Source organism: Apium graveolens, chromosome 7, assembly GCF_009905375.1.
Source record: "Apium graveolens cultivar Ventura chromosome 7, ASM990537v1, whole genome shotgun sequence".
NCBI lineage: Eukaryota > Viridiplantae > Streptophyta > Magnoliopsida > Apiales > Apiaceae > Apium > Apium graveolens.
The window spans coordinates 180,258,390-180,278,503 of NC_133653.1; the positions used below are offsets into that span (position 1 = coordinate 180,258,390).

The following is a 20,114-nucleotide window of genomic DNA, read 5'->3' on the forward strand; positions in this document are numbered from 1 at the left end:
AACTTTATTGAACGTATAAATCAAATTTATTTATTAATCTTCTTAATTTCACGAATGAAACTGTGATAATGGGTTTTGTTCTTACCATTTGTACATTAAGGTGAGTTTGAGGGTAATAATAGAGTCAAAAATGCCAAGTTCAACACCACTTTCGGCTTTGGGTGCATATAATTAAATTAGTTCAGCAAGAGTCTGTATTTTATAATATATAATTTTTTTGCATTTTATAATATATAATTTTTTGCAATTTCTCTTGTGTCTTAGTTAATATGCATTTTTCATATAAATCCATCCGAACCTGAAACTCATCAAAACCATTACCATCTTTCCTAAATCGTAGCATTTGGTGAATTTGTTTTTCCTCTTTGACATCAATAAAATTTAATATACTCTTCAGATAAATTAGTGAATTAGGATTTTCAACCAAACAAAAATAAATTAGGTGGAGTTCATCTAAAAGCTCTTTTTACTGAAGGTATGTAAAGGATAGTGATTTTTTTGAAGATGCAACTCTATAAAAGTACAAAGTTAGGACTTATCAAAAAAATTCAGTATCATACTAATGATTTATGTCAATCATCAAAATTAGACAAGGATGAAAAATAGTCCTAACTCAATGTTAAGTTTGTTTAGTATTGATCCTGTTGAATATCAAATTGATAATCATCAAAATTAATAAAACACAAACTAAATAAACAATATATCATAATTTTCAAAATTAAAATAACAAAATTTGAATTAAAATAATAAATGTTATGAACAAAGACTATCAAAAAAGTCAGAATTGACCCATGCTTTTAGAGATGCTGAGAGGGGCAAATTGGAAAATGAGGAATGTGTGAGTGGCATCTCCTGGCTAGAACAATCTTCAGGAGGTGATACATACAACAAGGAATAGAAATTGAGGAATAAGGGTACAAATATATTAAATTTGAATAAAGTGATTTTTTTCTCTAAATTTCATTAGTTTGGATTCTCATTTTTTTCTAAATTTTCATTAGTTTGGATTCTCATTTTAATAAGTAAACTAATTAAAGGTAAATGTACTATTTTTAATTTCTTATTACATTTTAATAATTTAGGATTTCCTCATTATTGTGAATTATCTTCTTTCCTAATATTAGTGAATACCAAAGAAAAAGGTATCATCCTCATTGAAGATTAACTCAACATATATAATTTTTCTTCATCACTCCCACATATATGAGCAATCCTCAAACTTACAATTACAACTACTATTTTAATTACACTGCTCTCCGGCAGAATCAACTGCTTAAGCACACTCTCCGCGGATCCTCCTTGCCAGCTGAATGTCATTTGGCATTATTGTCACCCGCATAGCATGAATTGAACACAAGTTGACATCATGGAATAGGCCTACCAGGTAGGCCTCCGATGCCTCCTGTAGAGCCAGGACTGCATGACTCTGGAAACGTAAATCACTCTCTAACAACAAATTCACTATTGCAAATTAGAAATAAATTTGGCACATGCCATGAACAAAGATAAGGTTTCTCTTGGGTAAAGTTATTTGAAAAAATATACTAAAAACTAATTAACCTTAATTCCTTGAGCAATTTCACGTACAAGCCTCTGGAATGGAAGTTTTAATATCAAAAGCTCAGTAGTCTTCTGATACTTACGGATCTCACTACAAGAAATTACTGTATGATTAGCCTTGGGCAACAACCAGGAAATGATGTTTCAATAATAACATGAATTGATAAATATATACCGAAGGGCAACTGTTCCAGGGCGGTATCTATGTGGCTTCGTATAGGCACCAGTTGTTGGAGCACGCATACGAGCAACCTGTGATGGAGAACAAAACACAGAAATGTTAGGAGAAGATATATCAAGTTAGGAGAAGATAGATCATAATGTATTCTATTATAGGCATTTAATAAGATGTAACCTTGTGTGTGAGCTGCTTTTCAGGAACCTTTCCTCCACTAGATACTACAAGAAATTTGCAATCACACAACACCTATGAAACAACGGTTGACAAAAAAACTGTTGCCCCAAATTCGTAGACAACTGTGAATTTCCTTTCCTCGAAAAACTGTTGTTGGAGTACATGTAGAACAACAGTTATAGCTGTTTTTTGAAAGACTTGTACCTCTGGCATCCTCTTACCGAGATAGACAACATTTCGGGTTCTGCACTGTTGTCATAAATCTTTCACATAACAATCAAAAACCGTTGTTAATAAGCTAACTTATGGTAGTGTGAGACTACAGTTTTTGGCCTTACGTTGTGTAATTTAGACAAGTGTTTATTATAACCCTTATCTTATTGAACATCAAACAATGGTTTTTACATACCATTATTAAAAGGAAAGCTCACAAACAATGGTTATTACTAGTGTTATGTAAATGAGGTTCAAACAACAGGTCTTGTATCTTGTTGTCTGAACACCTTATTTAGATGATTATTTTACACATTGTGACAGTAACCATTGTCTGTTGAGTAATGGTAAAAAAAAAAATTTGACTTGCATATATGCAAGTCCCCACAAAACAAATTCAAAAACATTTAACCAAGAAATTTCCAAACCATGAATCATTCAACCAACAAACTAACAATCAAAAAATCATGAGCCAAATCAAAAACCAAAAATACTACCTCAAATGGACGAGTTCAACTATTAAACTAAAAGTTTGGCGATAAATAGATACAAATCAAAGTGTAATCTTTTTATAGTAATACAAAGCTATAAAATGCAACCTCCATTTCATGGAGACCGCATTTTGCAGCTCTTGCATTACTATAAAGAGAGTATACCTGGACACGTATACATTCATCAACAAACTAAATATTTTTACAAATTTACAAGTTCATCTATGAATTGAAAAATATACAAATTAATCACAATGCCATAATACTACAAGTCCAGTGAAGAGCCTCCAGTAATTGGTGTGAGGTAATTATCATCATCATTGCTTGTGCAGAAATCTTAATGATTGATTGTGATGCCTGGATTAACGTCGGCTATTTTCTTAAGTAACTGGGCCATGTTCTCGCGCACCTTCCTCTTTGCTCATCTGCAGCTTGTCCTGGTCTTCCAACAGTTTTTCTTTAGCCAGTTTCTTGAGCTTAACCTCAAGATCTTTAATCATCTTCCTCTTGTACATTTTCAGCAAATGTAATAAACTCTTCTATAATTGGTTTCTATCCCTCTCCCTGAAAATGTAAATAGGATAATGCTGTAGCTGAATGTCTGGATATAAACGTAAACAACCTCAATAAAACAGTTAATGAACCTGAATAGTAAATCATAAAATCCCTTAATAAAATTAGCTCATGCAATTAAGAAAAACAGTATTCAAATTTACAAGCAACATTTTTGCATTAGTGATTTCTTTTGGAAAAAATCTTAAACATATAATAACCAAACACATAACAGAACAAAATCTTGCTTACAAAGAGTGTCTAGAATATTTGCTTCCTTGGAGATTAGAAATAATTAATACTAGAATTTTACAGTTAATATTGGTAGGTACATATAAAGCAATGGAGTCCTAATAACTCACAAGTGGTTGTATAAAGCAATTGGTAGGTATATACAAAGTTAGGATGGAAACAATAGTTTAAACTAAGTGGTTTTACATATCTAACTATTATGTTATTAATAGGATTTCTTAAACATGTTCTTCAACCACATATACAAGCCTATTCCTCTAGCATACAACCTGGTTCTAGCAATGTTATGGCGTCACCCGGAGAACGTAGAACTAGATGAAGTAAAAGTTGTGCACTACTGTGCTGCTGTAAGCTCTTTTCTGCAATAAAGTATATCTCGAATAATGAATATAACTAAGCTGTCTGCCCTAAAACTTTGACCTATTTGGTTTAACTTGCAAATATAGGGATCAAAGCCATGGAGGTACACTGGCAAAGAAGCTAACATGGACAGAGAAGACATCAAAATGTTAGTTTCCAAATGGTGGGATATTTACAATGACGAGTCACTAGATTTTAAGGCTGAGAACTCTGCCCCAAGAGGGAAGAGAACCGCTCGAGATCATCTATAATGGCTTCCATCCAAGAACATGCAATTTCTTATATCCCTGCACAATTGACTGCTTAAGGATCTGGATAATGTAGCTAAATCTTGAGTGTGTGTTGGTGAACTCATAATACTAGGATTTTTTAAGACTACTGGCTAGTACTTACGCTAAGATATTTGTTTTTCAACGTGAAGCTTGACAAAGTATATATACGTCCTCAATAACGTAAACCATGTACAATTATTAGCATTGAAATCAATAAACCCTATATTTTATTCCAATTGATATACAACTACTTTCAATAAGAATAATAAAAATCTCATCAGTTACAGGACCACAACTTCAGGATATATGCAAGTAGTAAACACATCAAAACTTATTATATCACTAAGAAGTAAGAATGACTTCTCTTCGTATGCTTCTCAAGTACAAACTAAAGACCAGGCATACAAATTCTGCAATTTAAAAACTAATACATAATAGAAAGGCTGGTTCACAAGTTTATAAAGGCAAGGTAATTGTGATAATCATAAATATCTCCTGACACATACTACAGAAAATTAGGAAATTAATACTTTGTCACTAGCTTACTATCACTATTTTGAAATTTTCATAATACTCAACGTGTTAAAATACCTGCAAAAGTACCTAAATCAGTCGATCAATATTCATATTGACATAATAAATACTGAAGGCATTAGTTATGATTCATAAAAGAAAGTAGTTATATGTTCTGATACTCTAAACTTGACTAGCTTAAGGTCATAATTCTTTATATCTGTAATTGCACAACTGCCACCAACTTGTATTAGATGTAATATGAGTAAAGGCAACTCATCGTTTAAGCTACTTTTTCTATAGAGAGATATCCCTAGCATGCTCAAATTATGTGGCAAATCATACTCGACACTTGAAACTTCTTCGAAGAAAGTGAATAAAAAAGGAAATAAAACCTAGGGCTCAAAATGGTCTCCACTAGAACCTGACTCAATGTCTTAAGGTTGACAGTCTACAAGTTGTAACAGGACAGAACAACAAAGATAAAGAACAAGCATACCAAGAAGACATACCAGCAGCGTAGCTCCCATTCCTTTATATAGACCAAAGAACCCCTCATCTCTGAATATTGTACGAAGCGTGTGCCCCATACCCTCATAATATTCTTCTTCTTCCCCATTCCAGACTGACATTTAATTCAATTAAATTCAATAACCCTTCCCTACCTAGATTACTTCTTATTTCTCTATCTAGATTACTATCAGCAAATGAGGTGATTAATGAAAATTACTTAATCGATGTGATTTGAAAAAATCAAGGTAAGAAATCGTAGATGGAAGAGCGGCAGAGAAATTAAGGAGATGAAAGGGAAATTGGAGATGAAGGAAATTGGATAAGAAAGGGAAAGGTAAATTGGGGGAGTTGGGAGCATATAAAAAATTAATTAAAGGAAAGAAGTAGTGTGATTGGGAAAAGAGGGAGGAGATAAAGGGGGCAAATGAAATTTGGAAGAAGGGGGAAATGAAATTTGATGAGAGGGAATGGAAATGAAATGTGAAATTTATCTTGCATATTAAAATGATTTTTTCATCAATTTTAGTCATATGAAAAAATTAATAAAAAATTTAAAATTTATCTTGCATGTCAGGATTAGAAAAATCCAGTTAATGTACCCCTCCCGACAACGAGACTCGTTCCCGATTGACAAGATTAATTTTTAAAATGATTTTTTTCGATGATCCAACCATACGGATGTTAAGATATATCAATTTTAGTCATATGAAAAAATTATTAAAAAATTTGAAGTTCATCTTACATGCCAGGATTAGAAAAATGCAGTTAATGTACCCCTCCCGACAACGAGACTCGTTCCCGATTGACAAGATTAATTTTTAAAATGATTTTTTTGATGATCCAACCGTACGGATGTTAAGATATATCAATTTTAGTCATATGAAAAAATTATTAAAAATTTTGAAATTCATCTTGCATGTCAGGATTAGAAAAATCCAGTTAATGTACCCCTCCCGACAACGAGACTCATTCCCGATTAACAAGATTAATATTTAAAATGATTTTTTCGACGATCCAACCGTACGGATGTTAAGATATATCAATTTTAGTCATATGAAAAAATGATTAAAAATTTTGAAATTCATCTTGCATGTCAGGATTAGTAAAATCCAGTTAATGTACCCCTCCCGACAACGAGACTCATTCCCGATTGACAAGATTAATTTTTAAAATGATTTTTTCAACGATCCAAACCGTACGGATGTTAAGATATATCAATTTTAGTCATATGAAAAAAATATTAAAAAATTTGAAATTCATGCTTGCATGTCAGGATTAGAAAAATCCAGTTAATGTACCCCTCCCGACAACGAGACTCGTTCCCGATTGATAAAATTAATATTTAAAATGATTTTTTCGACGATCCAACCGTACGGATGTTAAGATATATCAATTTTAGTCATATGAAAAAATTATTAAAAAATTTGAAATTCATCTTGCATGTCAGGATTAGAAAAATCCAGTTAATGAACCCCTCCCGACAACGAGACTCGTTCCTGATTGACAAAATTAATATTTAAAATGATTTTTTCGACGATCCAACCGTACAGATGTTATGATATATCAATTTTAGTCATATGAAAAAATTATTAAAAAATTTGAAATTCATCTTGCATGTCAGGATTAGAAAAATCCAGTTAATGTACCCTTCCCGACAACGAGACTCGTTCCCGATTGACAAGATTAATATTTAAAATAATTTTTTTGATGATCCAACCATACGGATGTTAAGATATATCAATTTTAGTCATATGAAAAAATTATTAAAAAATTTGAAATTCATCTTGCATGTCAGGATTAGAAAAATCCATTTAATATACCCCTCCCTACAACGAGACTCGTTCCCGATTGATAAGATTAACATTTAAAATGACTTTTTCGACGATCCAACCGTACGGATGTTAAGATATATCAATTTTAGTTAAATGAAAAAATGATTATCAATTTTGAAATTCATCTTGCATGTCAGGATTAGAAAATCCAGTAAAAGTACCACTCCAAACAACGAGACTCGTTCCCGATTTATAAGATTAATTTTTAAAATGATTTTTTCGACAATCCAACCTTACGGATGTTAAAATATATCAATTTTATTTGATTAATATTTTATTTTATTTGATTAATATTTAAAATAATTTAAAACAATTATATAATAATAATAATAAAATACACTCAAAACAAAATTTTTTTTCTCTTCTTATACAAACACATCTCCCATGAAATTCTCTTTGTTTCCCCCCTTTACCAAATATTTTTTCCCTCCCATCATCTTGGAGTATACTCTAACCCTATTTCTTTTATGTTTCATCTGCCGCCTCTCTAATCTCACACTTACATGCTCTGTCTTTCTCAATTCTCTCTGTTCTCTTCCCTAGAATTTCATTTCCCTTTCTCACAACTTTTTGTCTTAAGACTTTAGATTCAAGGTACTGCTTCTTTCCTAATTATTCAACATCACTCTCCGCCAAAGTCACAACATAAGTGAAGGGGCGTGTAAACAGCTGCAGTCCCGCAAGGAGGTCGACAAGGGGCAAAACAGAGACGCACAAAGAGGAGTTGAAGAATTGGTGAAAAAATACAAGGTGGATGGGAGAAAGTAAGCAAAGATTGGTGAAGATGACAAAGGGGATTATGGGTCAAAATGAAAACCCAATAAACCCAATTTCAAACCAAGTTTAACAAATTGGAAATTGGGTTTAAGAGGAGCCCAATCTTTAATTCGCTGGAATTAGTAAGTTAATTGAATCCTTTACAATTTTATGTTATATTTTGAGATGGGTTTTTTTTAGAACTGGGTGTATAATAACCTCCGTTTCTCCTCTGGTTGGAGATGTAGCTCTGGATTTCGAAGCTGAGGCTATTTTCAATCAGGAATTCATTTAGTGTAAGCTTCTTTTTTCAAACCATTATCTTTATTTTACATGCAATTTGAATTATTGGGTGTGGATCTGAAATGGGCTTTTATTGTTTTCTTGCTAATTTAGGGCAAATAAATTTTTTTGTTGGTATGTGGAAATGAGATAAAGATTGATTCTTGATGACCCATTGTAGTAGTGTTATTGGGTTTTGTTTGTTTTTCTTTTAATGCTTTTTAGATAAATCTTGGGTTGCTTACAGGCTCATTTTTTAATTAGTTGAGGCTTTGATGGATGTCCAGTAGAGCCACTTCTTCGACTTTCTGTTCCTACACTGCGATTACCATTACCATCTGTCAATTTGAGTCCTGCTATTGGCCTTCGAGCCTGAGAAGATGTTAACACGAGTTCCATATTTGGGATCAAACACACTGCATAGGTTAATGCTGAGGTATTCTTCAATTCTAGTATTATGAAATATTATGTAGCAGGCCTTGTAATTAATATGTGTAAACATACTTTTATTGATAGTTTGAGATCATATTAACTGAAAAAGATTGAAATATTTAATTTTGACCGTGGGTGTGAATTGACCTGAAAGCTTCTAAAATGCTGATTGAATACTAGTGGTTGCATCATCTTTGTTAACCAATGTAGATGTCGAGTTCTATTTTTCGTGCATATCACAATTTGTGAGCCTACTCTCGGCATCTACTGCATCAATCAACCCTAGTGGCACAGGTCGTGTATATCATCATTTGACCCCAAGCTGACAAGTCTGTCAATAACGGTAGTCGGTAATACCAATGTTGTAATTGACTGGCATGGTCGGATAACAGTTATGATCAACATGCCCACATGGAAAATTATGGAGTAGCAGGGTAGACAGAATATGAGTGTCAAAGTTCTCGCCTCCGAGAGGTTCAAAGATAAATTGATCATCTCACTTGCAGCTAATGGCCAGAAAGTAGGAATTGATGTAAACTATGACATGAGAAGATAACCGGACTGCCTTCTTCCAGTAACTTCAGAAATTGGGTCATGGTACTTGTGTGTTCCACTGTATTAGTATCAACATTAATTCTGTTTCTCTATTACCTCGATAGACCAAATAGAGATCAGTCTAATGTAGCACCTACCAGCCCAACTGTCATAGCATATTTACCGGCAACCCTTTTCGTACGAAGTACATCCGTCGTATATGAACACTCTCATACCAGGTAATTGCTCTGTGAACTCGTGTTATACTTTTCTTGCATTGAATACATGAGCTTTTACATTCAATATATGTTTACATAGAGCAATGTAAATGTTTGCCCAGAAAGTTTAAAAAGTATGACCTGTGCATCTATATAGAGCTTCACATCTCATTAATAAAACTCATTAATAAAACTCGTGTTCCGTTTAAGATGTGGGATTTTTTTTTGTTATATTCTATATGGTGTATAATTTATTTCCTCTGTAAATATATGGTTACTGGTGAAACTAAAATATTTTTTAATCTACCAGCGTTACTTGTTGGGGAGCTCCTCCGGTGGAAGCAGTGTCTGGTGCAAATGAGACACTGGTTTTGGTCTGGACATGTATAACACAGAAGGCTACTCTATGGTGGTTCTGCAACTACAAGTATATTGACGAGAATACAAGCTCTAGTGTCAGATTCAAGAGGGAACTCCACAGCATCAAGGTTGAGTTACAAGCCACTAATCCAACAGAAATGGGACTTGATGTTTTTAAAGCCGAAGACGATTAAAATGTGTAACATAATGAGCATGTTTAGAAATAGATTTAAGATTATAGTTTTTATTTTTGTAGAGGAAACATTGTATTATAAATTTAATTTCAATAATTGTGAAATACAATTGAATTATTATAATATCATTTTATTTTAAAATTGATTTATTTAAATAATAAGATTAGTTTTGTAAACTGTTGTGTGAAACCCACTTAAAAAAATGATGAAACCGTTGTATGTCTCACTACACTTATTTTTTTAAAAAAAACTGTTGTCTTTGATATTACTTGCAATGGTTTAAATTTTTTATACCATTGTCTTTTAAATAAAAAAAATTCAAGACAATGGTTTTAACTAGTTAAAAAAAGTTTATAAACTGTTGTTTATGAAAATATCGAATAAGTTAACAATAATGGTTTTTCTACAAAACCATTATTTTTAAGTTAGAATAGACAATAGTTGAATAAAAAAACAGTTGTTTAAAAAAGTTCCAACAACAGTTTGTTTAGAATAACTGTTGTGTGTTCCATGTTAACACAAGCACTCTAACATGTTGATTAATCTCTCTTTTTACATTGGTAAAAACAAAAACCATTATCTCATGTTCAATCACACGCGTGTTGGATAGACAACGGAAAACATACATGTCACACAACGGTAAAAAAACAGTTATGTGATTGCAAATTTCTTGTAGTGTTTTACGAGCAGTTTGCTTGGTACGAGCCATCTAAAAATAAAATAAGAATGGTTTTCAATCAATACCTTTGATGAATACTATATCACATACATATAATTAGATAGATCAGAATTCCTGGAAGAACTTTAAACTGTACTTCATATAGAGGAAAAAAAATAAAGAGAACTGGGTCACTTAATAATTACCTAGCTATAATTCTTCTTCAAATATTTTGAGGTTTATTTTCTCTTTTATCACTTCCTAGTGGATGTATATAAAAGTTTGAAGAACAAATGGGGAGGGGGAAAACTGTTTTTATATATGGGGCAGGAGGATTATGTTTTGATTTAACAGTTACAAGTTGCTAATGATGTGCTTCATAGTTTCTACATGAATTGACGGCTCTTAAGTGTAATTTTGTGAGTTCCCCGCCCTCCATGTGACGGTCTATAATCAATCTTAAAGGTAGGTGCCGATCATAAATCCTACTCAACGTGTTCTTATTGGAGTGTTCAAAATATTTGGATCGAGGATCTTTTATGGATAAAATGGTAATAATTCTAAAATTAATAAAAATCTAAATGATTGTGTGCAAAATATGCAAAGATTTAAAAAGAATATTTTAATTTCTAAAAATAAGAGTAGATTTTTACAAATGGGTTTATTAATAACTAGACTAAATTCACCCGAGTAATCACACTCGACCAATAAATTTTTATTATAAAATCCGGTACAAATTGTGTACAAACTTTTTTGGTTATTACATATATCACTGGAATTTAACATCATAAAATTGATAATCATTTTTTCATTTAACTAAAATTGATATATCATAAAATTGAATTTAACATTTCATAATTTATGAAAAAGTTGCAAAAATTTCTACTAAAGTCTCATATTTTCTTATAGCTATGCTCAACAAATACATAACTAGAGTTCAAACTCGTGTGTGTTAAACAATAGTTATGCATGTGTTGAATTCATATCATATATAATTTTATATTGGTATTATTAATAAAATTAAAATAAATTAACAATATTTTATAATTTTTGTACCCAATATTTTTTGGGTGAACTGATAAAGAAAATTGAAAAGTATATAATATTAATTTAACAAAATTTTAGTAATGACTAAGCACACTTCTATATTAAAGAAATAAACTTTTGGTTTTTTGAAGAAAAATAAAATATCATATTATGTGCCCTAATTTAATACTGGCGAATGAGAAGGATATCGAAGAAATAAAACATTTATTTATTAAAATTTAAGTTATTAGTGAATAAATGATGTTTAACTCGGGTTATATAAGTAGAATCAAAAAAATTGTAATCTTGTACTTAAGAATTTTGTATTTGATCTTGAACCTATATATTCATATATAGATATATATAGAGGTGCATGCAAACTGTCTTTAACTACAAAATTATAAAAAAAAACTCATATAAAATTTTGGTTAACACATATAACTTAAATTAAAATACAATTACATATATTTACGACAATTAATTTTAAATATTCATAAAATGTACGTGTAAATTCATATGTAATAAAGTTCTAAATGGTACAAAGACTATAATCTTACTATATGATACGGAGCTTAGCAGTTACATTTGTAAATCAAATCAAACTCATGGAGCTGCAAACAAGTCAAGTTCTTTCGGAACCGAGCCTAGGTTAAGTATTTTTAAAAAAATGAAACCAGATGATCAGAGTTTAACGACCGAAAGAATAGTAATGTTCAATATTGATTAATAAACTTTTTCTTATAATGATATAAACATTATCGATCTACACTTGTTTCTTAAATCTATATATATTTATTTTTGACGTCGAGGTTTAAGAATATGTCCAATTTTATTTTACACTATTTAGAAAATGCTAATTTAGAAATCGTACATTACTTTTTAAAATATAGATGTCAAAATTTTATTATGTTCTAATATTTTACTAAAATCGGGTGTATGTAAATTACAGGTTATTTAATGGTGTTCATAAAATTATGAAAAAATGGAGACAAATAAATCATGATTACAATGTTTGATAGTTCTCTTATGAAAAAATTAAGCGTTAAATTTTGAAATATGAACGACATTTCCATAATAATTAAATTATTAATAAACGACGAGAATAATATTTATAAATATATTAGTGATTAGTAATAATTTATCATTTGTAATATATATCATTATAAATAATTTATTATAACAGAATTTTAACTGAGTTCGAGCTGATTCTGAGCTAAATTATTACCGAAACCGGAATGAGTCCAATCGATTTCGAGTTTCACGAGCCGAGTACTGGTTTAAAAAAAAAGCTCGGCTTCACTATTTTACTCATCCGAACTCATTTTCATGTTTAAGATCGTTTTGACTAAGGAGACGAGACGAACTGAGTTCACTTAAACGAGCCGATCTCCAGTATTGTTCATAATAACTCTGTTTATTAGTAGCGCTACTCATGAATAACTTTGGTATCAAGGTTTTCTTTTGTTGAGGTGGTTAGTGTGTGTGAGCAAATCTTTACAAATTGACATTTGATTGCATCATCAATATTGTGCTAAATTCAAAATTAAACTATTTAAGTTTACTAACTAAGACTCACGATCCAAAATATTTTTACTTTATTTCTTCTCTAAATATTATTGTATTTTTATATTTATAAAGACTGGTAGTAGACTCGTTCAAAAATCCAATATTTCACCAAATAAAATCTGAAGGAATAATAATTTGAAAAAAATGTTCAAAAAATATTTTAGTTAATGTCCAAATTCTAAAGACAACATATGTTTTCAAGATCGGTATCCTATGTTTTCAGATTTGAACAATGCTTCTATTAGAGATGCTGGGGTAGGGGAGGGGCAAATGGGAAAATAAGAAATATGTAGTGGCAGACCAAAGAAAGGAGGAGTAAATGAATGGTAATTTCATGGCTGTAGGAGAAGAGGAGCTAGAACAAGCTTACAATAAGGAATAAAAATGGAGGAATAGGTGGGACAAATATATTGATTATGTGAATAAAGTGATTTGTTTTAAAAAAATTATTAGTTTGGATTCTCATTTTTCATGTGTCTCTTATCAAAACAAACTTATTTGAGGTAAATATACAATTTTTAATTTCATAATACATTTTAACAATTTCAGATTTCCTCATTGTGATAAATTATCTTCTTTCATAATATTATTGAATACCAAAAAGAAAAAGTATGTCATGATTGAAGATTAACTCAACATATATATTTTTTCTTCATAACTCCCACATAAATCATCAATCCTCAAACTTACAATTATAGAAAAGATAGGAGAAGATATATCATACTGAATTCTAGAGTTTGTTTAGTATTGATCCGATTGAATATCAAATTGATAATCATCAAAATTAATAAAACATAAACTAAATAAACAATATATACGGGGATAACTATCCACTTGGTCGCAGGTTCAAATCCACGGGAGGAGAATTTATGATTATACCTCCTGAGTCAGAGCATATCGCTTAAATGCGGTTTACCTTGGTTCACGTGGTTTGCATGCTATTGCGTGAGCCCGTAGGGTTTACCCAGTGCGCACCCGAAGGTAGCGGCTGCGGGTTACCTACGATAAAAAAATAAACAATATATCATAATTTTCAAAATTAAAATAAAAAATTTGAATTAAAATAATGAATGTTATGAACAAAGACTATCAAAAAAGTCAGAATTGACCCATGCTTTTAGAGATGGTGAGAGGGGCAAATTGGAAAATGAGGAATGTGTGAGTGGCATCTCCGGGTTAGAACAATCTTTCAGGAGGTACTACATACAACAAGGAATAGAAATTGAGGAATAAGGGTACAAATATATAAATTTGAATAAAGTGATTTTTTTCTAAATTTCATTAGTTTGGATTCTAATTTTTTTCTAAATTTTCATTAGTTTTGATTCTCATTTTAATAAGTAAACTAATTAAAGGTAAATGTACTATTTTTAATTTCTTATTACATTTTAATAATTTAGGATTTCCTCATTATTGTGTATTATCTTCTTTCCTAATATTAGTGAATACCAAAAGAAAAAGGTATCATCCTCATTGAAGATTAACTCAACATATATAATTTTTCTTCATCACTCCCACATATATCAGCAATCCTCAAACTTACAATTACAACTACTATTTTAATTACACTGCTCTCCGGCAGAATCAACTACTTAAGCACACTCTCGGCGGATCCTCCTTGCCAGCTGAATGTCCTTTGGCATTATTGTCACCCGCTTAGCATGAATTGAACACAAGTTGGCATCATGGAATAGGCCTACCAGGTAAGCCTCCAATGCCTCCTGTAGAGCCAGGACTGCATGGCTCTGGAAACGCAAATCACTCTGTAACAACAAATTCACTATTGCAAATTAGAAATAAATTTGGCACATGCGATACACAAAGATAAGGTTTCTCTTGGGTAAAGTTATTTGAAAAAATATACTAAAAACTAATTAACCTTAATTCCTTGAGCAATTTCATGTACAAGCCTCTGGAATGGAAGTTTTAATATCAAAAGCTCAGTAGTCTTCTGCTTACGGATCTCACTACAAGAAATTACTGTATGTTTAGCCTTGGGCAACAACCAGGAAATGATGTTTCAATAATAACATGAATTGATAAATATACCGAAGGGCAACTGTTCCAGGGCGGTATCTATGTGGCTTCCTATAGGCACCAGTTGTTGGAGCACGCATACGAGCAACCTGTGATGGAGAACAAAACACAGAAATGTTAGGAGAAGATATATCAACTTTGGAGAAGATAGATCATAATGTATTCTATTATAGGCATTTAATAAGATGTAACCTTGTGTGTGAGCTGCTTTCCAGGAACCTTTCCTCCACTAGATTTAGGAGCAGTTTGCTTGGTACGAGCCATCTAAAAATAAAATAAGAATGGTTTTCAATCAATACCTTTGATGAATACTATATGACATACATATAATGATAGTCCATACAGCTCCTGGGAGGATTACTCCTAAGCTCCTAACTCCATACAGCTCCTGGGAGGCCTACTCCTAAGCTCCTAACTCCATACAGCTCCTTGGAGGCCTACTCCCGAGCTCCTAACTCCATACAGCTCCTGAGAGGCCTACTCCTAGGCACATAACTCCACGCAGCTCCTGGAAGGAGTAGTCCCACACACTACCACTCCTGACCAGCTCAGTCCCGCAAGCGGAACCTTGATAAACCCCGACACGTGAGACGTTGGCCCAAGCACGTGACGGGAACAACTGTCACACATCAATTGTGGGAATAATTAGGGCACGTGTCAGAGGATCCTCAGAACATTCCTCGACCAGTCCCGCGCTGACACGTGTAAAGCATTCACTCCAGCCAGGTGCCCCCCGCTCCTAGAACCAATGGCTACGATTCAAAGGTACCAACCCCAAAACCCTACCCTTGAGCTATAAATAGCCCAAGAAGGTGAGGTTTTGGGGTTAATCATTCTTTCACACTCATATACACACACAGCCACCCGGCATTCATATTCATCTTCATCTTCCCAAAAAGCTAGTTCTTACTCTCACGCCGGAGGCGCCGCGGGACTCCAACCCCCCTTCCGGTGTTGTTTTGTAGGAACCCAACCACAGCTACACCTCTACAGCGGCGAAGGATCCAGGACGGCGTCGAAGGAGCAGCCCCGCCACCAGGAGTTATCATTTGGCGCTAGAAGGAGGGCTCTCCATCCTTGGGTCTCGGTGCCCCTGGATTCACCTTCATCAACAAACTCTTCAAAGAGTCCATTTATTCAAACTTGTAAGAATCAAGCAACCAACCTTTTCCGTAAGCATGAATTGTTTATCGGCCACGTTTGTATGTGCTCGTTACTTTAGGCCACGTTTGTGTGAGCCGTTTTGTTGATTTAAGCCACGTTTGTGTGAGCTATCGTTAGTTTTAATCGTTATTGTTCTAGTTTGAATATAGCATTTGCGTTATACTACATCGTTTTTAAACTGCTCCCAGGAAGCTATTTGTTAGTTTTTTATTATTCTGGGTAGTTTTTACAAATTTCATAAAGCAACCATAGACCGATATTCTCTGTGGCATATTGTGTTATTTGTTGTTGGTATTGTTGAGAAATGGCAAGACCAGGAAAGAATACCTCTGGAAACCATCTGCTAGTGCTCAGGTCCAGGAGCCGGACCACTCCCAGGCCCTTGACCCAGGAGCCGAGAGAGAAACATTCCAGGAGCAACCACTACACACTCCCGTAGTGGAGAGAATTGTAAACACCAGGGATGCCAGGACCCTCATAGATCTCAATCAGTACAAGTACACCAATGTCCCGGTAGCCGAAGAGCACATGGCCAACTTTACAAGCGATGAACTAGCACAAGCAATCAGACTATACAGACAGGAGCAGACCCGACTCCAAGAAGAGGCAGAACTAGAGGAGGAGCTGGAGGAGTCCGGGGACTCCCAGCAATCAAAGAGGTCTGTGTTCGACCGCATTGGAGCCAATGGAAAGAAAGCAAAAAAGATCAAGGCAAGAAAGAAGCAGAAGCTGCTAAACAGAGAAAGTTGGAAGAAGTCCGGGAGCAAATCAGGAAAGAAGAAAGCAAAGCTCGAGCTAAAGATCCAAAAGAGAATGCAATTAGAAGAAGAGAAGCTGTTGACCAAGTCTAGGAGCAAAAGAACCCGGAGAGACCCTACTCCGGAGCTGATTTCTGATGATGAAGAAGAAGAGAAGCAGAAGGACCTAAAAGACATGATCTATGAATTGCAGAGGAAGATGGACAGAGACTCAGGAGTGGAGATTGGAGAAACACTCACTCCTTTCAGCCACTCCTTAGAAGCTATCCCCCGGCAGCGGAACTTGAAACATTACAACTTTGACTCCTTTGATGGTCTAGGAGACCCGGAGGAGCACTTGAACTACTTTGAGCAGATAGCGCAGATATACTACTACAATGACTTGACGAAATCAAGGTTCTTCGCTTCAACCCTTAAGGGAGGCCCAGAGATGGTTCAGCAGAATCCCCTCCCGCAGCATCCACTCCTGGAAGGAATTTCGAGCCTCTTTCCTTAGGAGATTTCGGGCGAACAAAACGCACGAAATGCACATGTGTCACCTGGAGACGATCCGGCAGCACGACAATGAGTCCCTCTCTGCATACATGCGCCGGTTCCAGGAAGCAATCAATAAAGTTTCAAATCTGGATGAGAGGGAAGCTTTAAGCATCTTTAGAAGAAACCTGGACCCAGAGCACAACGAAAGGTATATTGTGGAGCTGATCAATAAGGAGCCGCAAAGTCTGGCAGCAGCTTATTCCATGGCTGCCAGATTCATTAAGGAAACAGATGTGCTCCAGGCAATGAGAATGACCCGGAATGGAGGGTCTAGGAGTAAAAACACTGATGACCGACCGAAAGGGGGTTACCATCAGGACAAGAAATTCAAGCAAAGCAACCAAAGCCAAGAAAGACAAGCAAACCCGGTTTTCCAAAGACTTGGTCCTAAGCAGGAGTCGAACAGCGACCCAGGACCCGTGAAGCAATCTCGGGAGCCGAAGCAGGAGCCGGACTGGACTCCTCTCAACATGACCCGGGAGGAAATCTTGAAAGAAGTCAAAGACAAGCCTTTCTATTATCCTCCGAAGCCAATGCAAACTCCTCCGGAGAGCAGGCCCTACAATAGGCAGTGTGATTATCACGAGACCCATGGCCACAAGACCGAGAATTGCTTATCACTCAAGTACTTCATTGAGGACCAAGTGAAAAAGGGGAATATGAACAAGTACTTAGTTCGGGACAACAGCAGAGGGGAAGCGCAGAAGAAAGGAAAGAATGTAGTCAATGTGGTCCTAGGCGGATCCTACTCCCCACCCCGGAACCCGGACTTCGGCGAAGAAGTACTTTCAATCCAATCACTCCCAGACCTGGTGATATCCTTCAGCAGCAAGGACTATGAAGGAGTCAACCCTCATCACAATGCAGCTTTGGTTGTCACTCTAGACATTTTCGATAATGAAGTAAGAAGAATGCTCATAGACAATGGCTCTCAGTAAATATCCTCTTCAAGCACACAGTGGATAGAATGCAGTTAGGGAACGTCCGCTCAAATGAATGTCGAGAAGACCCACTCTATGGCTTCGGCCACAACTTAGTCCCAATCCAAGGAACTTGTATCTGCCAGTCATCTTTGGATCTGCTCCTAACCAAGTGACTCATGTCATCAAATTTTATGTGATCAATGCTCCTTCTTCATACAACGGAATCATTGGCAGATCAGCTCTAACCATGATGCAAGCAATAACTTCAATTCCCATCTCAAGATTAAGTTCCCAACCCCGACGGGAGTCGGGGAATTAAAGGAGATTACGGAGTTGCTGAAACATGCTACAACCAGGGGTTAGTTATGGCAGAAACCCACAAGATAACAAGAGGAAGGCTACGGTCCTTCGCAAGCAACAAAGCATGAAGAAGCACCGACCCCGATAAGGGAAGAAGCGAAAAAAAAGTCCAGAGAACTGGCAAGCAACCAAGTCATGGTACTGGACAAGACAAGTCGAGTCCTAGACAACCTTGTCCTACCATGCAAGCAACCAAAGAACCTGAACAAGCAAACATCTATCTGAAGAAGAACTCTGAGGCCCGAATTCATCAAATGGTTTCAAACAAAGAACAAGCAAAGATCGAGGCCGCAGTCGAACAGAAGAAGTCGAAGTAGATGAAAGCAATTCAAGCAAAAAAGTGAGATTGGGTCAGGACTCGAGGAGTCCTTCAAGGAGAGATTAGTATCCCTGCTCCGGGAGTATAAAGATGTTTTTGCCTGGAGTCCAAGGGACATGCCAGGACTACATGAGTCCATAGCAATGCACAGCTTGGATGTCAACCCCAACAGGAAACCAGTAAAACAGAAGAGAAGAAACTTTGCTCCGGAGAGGCAAAGAGCCATTGACGAAGAAGTAGAAAAACTACTCAACAGGAATCATCAAAGAAATCAAGTATCCGGAGTGGCTAGCTAATGTGGTCATGGTTAAGAAGTCCAACGGCAAATGGAGAATGTGTGTGGACTACACTGACCTAAATGATGCATGCCCGAAGGACCCGTATCCTCTTCCAAACATTGATCAACTGATAGATGCCACCTCAGGACATGTAATGCTAAGTTTCATGGATGCCTTCTCCGGATACAACCAGATAAAGATGAACCCGAAGGACATCCCTAAGACAGCATTCATAACTCACAGAGCAGTCTACGCTTATGTGATGCTACCCTTCGGCCTTACCAGCGCAGGATCCACTTACCAAAGAACCATGAACAAGATATTCAAGTCCCAGATTGGGAGAAATTTAGAGTGCTATGTCGATGACATGATTTCCAAATCAACAACTATACCAGGGCACGTGGAAGATCTGAAGGAATGCTTTGAAAATCTAAGAAAGAACCAACTCAAGCTAAACCCGGAGAAATGCACCTTCGGAGTAGGAGCAGGCAAGTTCCTAGGATTCATGATCAGCAACAGAGGCATAGAAGCCAATCCGGAGAAAATAAAAGCAATCCAGGAGATGAAAGCTCCCAGGACCCAAAAAGATGTGCAGAAGCTAGCAGGATCACTAGCAGCACTCAGGAGATTTGTCTCAAAACTAGCAGAGAGGTGCCTACCCTTCTTTGATTTACTCAAAGGAGCAACCAACAAGAAAGAGGTAAACTGGAATCCGGTGCCAGAAAGCATTCGAGGAAATCAAAACTACCTCTCTCAGCCACCAGTCCTAACTAAAGCTAAGCCAGGAGAGCCTCTCTAC

The 20,114-nt window shown here is 35.1% G+C and overlaps 2 protein-coding genes across 2 annotated transcripts; both read right to left on the reverse strand.

The window, feature by feature from the left end:
* Positions 1-1,273: 1,273 nt before the first annotated feature.
* Positions 1,274-10,398, reverse strand: LOC141672654 (histone H3.3-like). Its single transcript, XM_074479300.1, has 5 exons — positions 10,370-10,398; positions 1,916-1,958; positions 1,736-1,812; positions 1,561-1,651; positions 1,274-1,444 (listed from the first exon to the last, which is right to left on the reverse strand). Exons 1-5 carry the CDS (start codon positions 10,396-10,398, stop codon positions 1,274-1,276), a joined length of 411 nt encoding a protein of 136 aa, XP_074335401.1.
* Positions 10,399-14,531: 4,133 nt separating this feature from the next.
* LOC141672653 (histone H3.3-like) lies at positions 14,532-15,240 on the reverse strand. The gene is made up of 4 exons (XM_074479299.1): positions 15,169-15,240; positions 14,989-15,065; positions 14,819-14,906; positions 14,532-14,702 (listed from the first exon to the last, which is right to left on the reverse strand). Exons 1-4 carry the CDS (start codon positions 15,238-15,240, stop codon positions 14,532-14,534), a joined length of 408 nt encoding a protein of 135 aa, XP_074335400.1.
* Between the last annotated feature and the right edge of the window lie 4,874 nt (positions 15,241-20,114).